This window comes from Labeo rohita, chromosome 2 (genome assembly GCF_022985175.1).
Source record: "Labeo rohita strain BAU-BD-2019 chromosome 2, IGBB_LRoh.1.0, whole genome shotgun sequence".
NCBI lineage: Eukaryota > Metazoa > Chordata > Actinopteri > Cypriniformes > Cyprinidae > Labeo > Labeo rohita.
The window spans coordinates 988,420-994,908 of NC_066870.1; the positions used below are offsets into that span (position 1 = coordinate 988,420).

The following is a 6,489-nucleotide window of genomic DNA, read 5'->3' on the forward strand; positions in this document are numbered from 1 at the left end:
GCCATGTACACCACCACTGAGTCTCCAGAGAAGGCAGCTTGTGCTCCAGATCCTCCAGAAGCAGCAGTGTCTGCTGCGGTGTCTTCAGAGGCAACAATGCCCACCACAGTTCCCCCAGAGGTGCCTGCTTACACTGCAGAACCTCAAGAAATGGCGACGTCTGCTTCAGCTCTCTGCAAAGTGGTAGCACCCAGCGATACACCCCCAGCCCGTGAACTCTCGTCCTGTTCTGAACCGGCCATGGAGGCCGTCTCTGAACTTCCTGTCTGTCTTGTCATGGCTATGGAGGCCACCAGTGAATTCCCTGTTTGCCCTGTTCCAGCCACGGAGGCCATCTTTGAACTCTCATTCTGTCCTGAACCAGCCATGGAGGCTGGTTATGAACGGTCTGTCCATCTAGTAGCAAAAAATGAATCTGATTATGATCTATCTGTCTTGCCAGTTTCTAATTGTGAACTGTCAGTCATGCTCAAAGAGACCGTTAATAAGCCCACTGTATCTCATGTTAAGACCCTTGAGGCTGTAGATACTCTGTCTGTGTTGTTTGTCTCTGCTTTCCCTAGGTCTCAATCTCTACCAGGCTCTCCTGATCAGTCTGGCCCACTGTGATGGTCTTCCGCACTGGCCTGGTGGTCTTCTTCTTTAGTGTGGAGGGCTCCTGCTCCTTCTGCTCGGCTTTGGAGGACTCCTGCTTCTTCCGCTCTGCTGTGGAGGGCTCCTGCTCTGCCCTGGTGGGCTTCTGCTCTGCCGTGGAGGTCTTCCGCTCCATCTGCTCTGCCCTGGAGGGCTCCTGCTCTGTCTGCTCTGCCTTGGAAGGCTCCTTCTCCATTTGCTCTGTCATAGTGGTCTCCTGCTCCGTCTGCATGGTGGCCTTCTGTTCCATCTGGTCCGCCAGCCTTGTGGTCTTCTGTCCTGCTCTGGTGGTCTTCTGCTCCACCATGGGGATCTTCGGACACATCTGCCCCGCTGTGATCGTCCTCAGCTCCCCTTATACTGCCGGTCTTGTCCTGGCTCCCAGCCCTGCCAGTCCTGCTGGAGTCCTAAGATTCTACACCTCCACATGGACCTGGCCCTCCACCCCTCCCCCTGTTCCGCCGTCCTGGCTCTGTCACTACTTGGGTCCGTGGCTTTCTGTCCATTCACCACTAGATGTCATCATTATACATTATATTGTCATTATATGGACACTCACACTACACAAACTGTTGCATGTCACCCCAGACTACATTTCCCATCATCCATTGCGCTGATTACACACACAGCTATAGTCAATCATACACACTATTTAACACCCACCCAGATCCTTCTCAGGTGGCCGAGTATTGTCTAGTGTTTAGCACTCTCCTAGTGTTAAGTACTTTTCGGAGCCTATTTCCTAGTTTTCCTGAGTGTAGTTTAGTCTTGTTCCTAGTCGGTTTATCAGTGTCTAGATCCTTGCCTTGTTATCTCGTTCTGTCTGTCTGCAGCCCGCCCTGAAATTATCGCCTGTCTAGGATTTACCATTTGTCTTGCCGTTTCGGACTCTGTTCGCCTCTCATTTGAATTTTTGACTGTCTGTCTGGATTACCCGCTTACATTTACTGCCGATCAACCCATGCCTGTCTCTGGATTACTCTTTTGTCTTTCCCTATTTATATCTGTTTGCTGGTGTCTGACCCTTGCCTGTTTAATGACCACGTCTCTGTTTAATAAAAGCTTGGATCCGCACACCTCTCTCAGTCACTCCGTAACAGTAGCATTCATATTTGTTTATTTTAGTGAATATTCTTTGATAAACTTGAACAGATTTTTATTCTTATTGTAAAATAATGTAAGATTTGGTCATGAATACATCTTAAAAGTTATGGGAATTTCCTGGTAAAAATGTGTACGAACCCTGACACAGTTTCACTGATGATCCAATAGAAACCCAAAACCCCAGATAGAGTGGCTGAGTGAATGTGGTCTGGACTGTGTGGATGAGGCTCATTGCGTCAGAGACGCTGTAGAAGGACAGAGTTCCTGCACTGTGATCCACAAACACTCCTATTCTACTGCTGATGGGCTTTACAAAGAGATCAGTGTGTATGTTATTGTGTTTGAATGAGTAACTGGAGGGAGAGCAGATCAAACTCCAGGACTGATTATTATTTCCAAACACACACTTATCGCCTGATCCCTTCCTGCCGATGTTCTTATATGACAATGAGATACGTACACATCCACTCCACTGCAGCTCCCAGTAACAGCGTCCACACACACTCTCTCTACACAACAGCTGACGATACACATCAAATCTGTCTGGATGATCAGGATATGACTGATCTGTGTCAGTGCCAGTAATCACTCTGTTTCTCTCAGACAGACGGAGGTGTTTATTCACTGTGTTCAGATCCAGTGTGATCCGATGGGAATCTGTTGGCGATAAAACACATCAGAATCAGGAATTATGAATCTGTTTGATGTTTTCATGTAGCTGAACTCTTCATGTTCAGTGTATCATCAGTGTGTCAGTACAGATGAGCAGATATCCTGTGCAAATCATCATTTACATCATCAAATATAAAACTCTTCTTTCACCTTCTACAGGAAGAACATGAACACACTCAGTGAGTTTTTTCTGCTTGTTTTCTTACTGACTTACATTGTAGGAAGTCGTTCCTGGTCCTGGTGAATGTGACTGTGGAAATCAACAGACATGAACAGTGTGATTCTCATGATCCTGCATCCATTCCTAACACATTTCTAATATGATGTTCTCCATGATATGAGATGACGATGGACTCGTTTCTGAGAGCAGATTAATCTCCAGGACTTTACCTCTGTCTGAGATCTTCTTGAGGTCCTCTTTGCAGAAATCCTCCAGTTTGTCTTTCAGCTGATGAACAGATTGTCTCAGTCCATCAGAAGAGAAGAGAAAAATGAAGGGATCGTCATTTACATCTGTAGATTCAGGAGGTGCTGAGAGAGACTGGAAACTCTACAGAAAACAGAAATCAAAACTCATCAGCTCCACACTTCACCCAATAACCTGCACCAACATCAGATTTGACTTGACTGATCTTTAGTAACTCAAGCCAGCACTTTCACAGCATCAGCTTCATTCTTCTCATATTCATTATATCACATTAGAGCTACAGATTCTAGTATTTGACACTTACACTATATGTGAACTTTCTAGGAAATAGTTTGGATGATAAAACATCTGCTAAGAACATAAATGTCCATCTAACAGCTCAAGCACATCAATGGAGTCTCACTGTAGGGTTGAAATGTTTCTCTGTGAGTCTCCTGTCACAGCAGGATGTGTCTCAAGTCCACTATGATGGTGTTCTTCTAGATCTGTGTTACCTGCAGGAACTGGATGTGATCCTGTGTGTGTGAAAGCTGCTCCAGCTCAGCGTCTCTCCTCCTCAGATCATTGATCTCCTGCTCCAGTCGCTCCAGTCGTCCTTCAGCTCCACTCACCGCTCGCTTTTCCTGATCTCTGATCAGCCGTATCAGCTCAGAGCGGCTTCTCTCAATGGAGCGGATGAGCTCAGTAAAGATCCTCTCACTGTCCTCCACTGCTGTCTGTGCAGAGCGCTGTTAGGACACACAGTGATTCAGGCTTCAGTGGGACTGAAAGAGACAAGAGAGTCTGAACTGAGACTGAGACAAACTTCTCTTCTTCTCCAGACTCACCTTATGAGACTCCACAGCCTCTCTCAGCTGCTGAAGATCTTTCTCTCTCTGCTGGATTCTCTGCTGGAACGTCTTCTGCGTCTCCTTCAGCTGCTTCTGCAGGACAAACAGATGATAGTGAATGACACAGAAAACTACTGGCACTAAATCATCATGTGAACAGATGAATGCAGTAAAAGTGGAGCTGATAACTAACTGCAAACTGCAGAAGGGATGATTGATCATTTACCACCATTGTACATGCATTAACATGAAGACCTGTTTACACCATAAGTGTAACTATCATAAGAGTGAACCTGACACGGACATAGAAGTTCACACTGACAGTGTTTCTGTGTTGTCTATCACTACATTTAACTTGAATTTTGACTACATTTTGTCAAAGAACAGCTGAATATTTCAGTCCATTGTTTCTTAATCAAGACTCATTTTATGAAAAATGTTATTGCTAAAGGTTTTGCAGTGTATTTTCAGCAAACAGTCAAACTCTTCTTGCAGCTGCTGTTCATTTCTGCTGTGGTGTGCAGTGTGAATGCTGTAAGCTGTTAATATGGGTGCCGATATAAACACATATGAAACGAGTGTCAGCAATATTTCATCAGTTTCATCAGTGTCTAGTTTTAAATACCTGTTTCTCTGTCCTCTGTGCTGCAGCTGATACAGTGTTGTGGTTTTTATGTTCATCCATACACAGCACACATATACATTTCTGATCAGTGCGACAGAAAACCTCAAGGATCTTCTTGTGTTTCTGGCAGATCATCTCCTGCAGTCGTCCAGTGGCATCAGTCACTTTGTGTGGCTTATGTGAATGAAACTCCTCATGACGCTCAAAATGAGTTTGACAGTAAGAGTTCAGACACACTAGACAGGACTTGACGGCTTTGTATTTTCTTCCAGTACAGACGTCACACTGCACATCTCCAGCTCCAGCGTAACAGTCAGCAGGAAGTTTGGTCTTCTTCAGTTTCTCCACCATTTCAGCCAAGATGGTGTTTCTAGCTAAAGCAGGTCTTGGACTGAAGGTCTGTCTGCACTGAGGGCAGCTGTAGACTCTCATCTGATCCTCCTGATCCCAGCAGTCTGTAATACAGCTCTTACAGTAACTGTGTCCACAGGGAATGGCCACTGGATCCTTCAGGAGATCCAGACACACCGGACACAAGAACTCATCCTGAGAAATTCTGGCTTCTGCCATTTTACTGCATGAATACAGAGACACAAACACACAACAGCTGAATCACACTTTCACTTTCTCTTTCCCTGAACTAATGTGATTCCTGTTTCCTGGTTCTGTGTTTGAGTGACGTGTGTAAAACAGGCGTGTCTGTGAGTCTGTAAAGCAAATTTTTCATTCCTGCTGAGTTTAGTTTTGACACATCTGGTTGTTATTAAAGTAAATGTAAAGACCATGACTAGTTGATTTATGTGCATTTAATTAGAGATCAAACTAAACTGTGTGGGAAAGTGACTCTCCTGTACTAGGAATTGGATCCCTAACAATGAAATGTCTACTAGATGTCAGTCTGAAACAAACACTCAACACATGCTACAGTGACCCTTTACAAAAAAAAAAGTATACTTTATGTAGTAAGTATATAAATATCAGTGTACTAGTAGTATACTTAAATGTACTATTTCAGTACTCCTTGGGTCTACATTGGCTCACTTTCTAGTATATAAAAGTATACTTTTAAGTATAACAGAAGTAACTTTGAGTACACAACTAGTTTACATCTATGCTTTTAGTTTGTACTGCAAATATACAAAAAGTGAACTTACAGGTATACTGACAGTTTACGAATTAAATACTTGTAGTACACTATGAAGTATAGTCTCGGTAAACTACTGTTTAATGGTTTTATACTGCAGATATACTCCTAAGTTTTCTTTACATCATACTTTAATTATACTACTATGTCCCTATTTAGATATTAATGTGTATATATTTTGATATATGAATATCTGAACATACAAAACATCAAAAGAAAGTACAGGTGTCTGTACATTTTATTCTAGCTTCATGCATCCATTTTTTATAAACACTTGAATGTGAGCAAGTTGCATAAATAAAAAAATAAAAAATAAACATTTTGAACAAAACGCTAAAAAAATACTAATTATGATAATCAAAGAGTAGATGGAGTTGTTCAACACCCCAAATCATGACAGTCTTTGTTACCTCTTCATGAGTCACACTTTATTCCATAATGTTACAGTTTTACATTTCTATGGTTTTGATGCTGTTTTATATCTGACGACTGTGATTACGGAAGCGGATTCTTCTTCACTCGTGTTTTGGAAATTCTTCGCGGTAGATGTGCAATAGCGCCCCTAGCGCATAACAATGACAACACGGATTCTCAGAGCACAAGTACAGCTCAAATACTTAGACTTTTTCAAAGTATAAATCAAGTATACGTAAATGTCATTTTAAGTATATTTCTGAGAAGTATATAAAGCACATATCTGAGAAGTACATAAGAGTATACTGAAAGTATTTTTAGTTTAAAAGAAGTATACTAATAGCGCACTTGAATAAACTTTTTTCGTAAGGGAAGTAGGACAACAGGCTTAAAATCTGCAGTAGACTGCATCCTAATTACTACACTTGTACTGCAGGACAGAAAACTGTGTCCAGATTTACAGTTCCTTCATGATTGCACTAATGGATCTGTTTTCTCAATATTCAGCTGGCTGGCAGGATTCAGCACGGACAGGTCATGTGACCTGCCTTCTTCCACTGATAGGTCAGTTGACCTGCCACTCCAGCCAAGTAATGAAACAAGACAGATTTACCCATATGGAGGTCCTATGCCCTGTGGG

At 42.7% G+C, this 6,489-nt stretch overlaps 1 protein-coding gene across 1 annotated transcript; it reads right to left on the reverse strand.

Annotated features, from left to right (window-relative positions):
* Window positions 1-1,834: 1,834 nt before the first annotated feature.
* LOC127173236 (tripartite motif-containing protein 16) lies at window positions 1,835-5,922 on the reverse strand. The gene is made up of 7 exons (XM_051122991.1): window positions 5,846-5,922; window positions 4,292-4,865; window positions 3,664-3,759; window positions 3,331-3,564; window positions 2,800-2,959; window positions 2,624-2,659; window positions 1,835-2,394 (listed from the first exon to the last, which is right to left on the reverse strand). The coding sequence occupies exons 1-7, from the start codon at window positions 5,851-5,853 to the stop codon at window positions 1,835-1,837; spliced, it is 1,668 nt and encodes a 555-aa protein (XP_050978948.1). The 5' UTR covers window positions 5,854-5,922.
* Window positions 5,923-6,489: the final 567 nt, after the last annotated feature.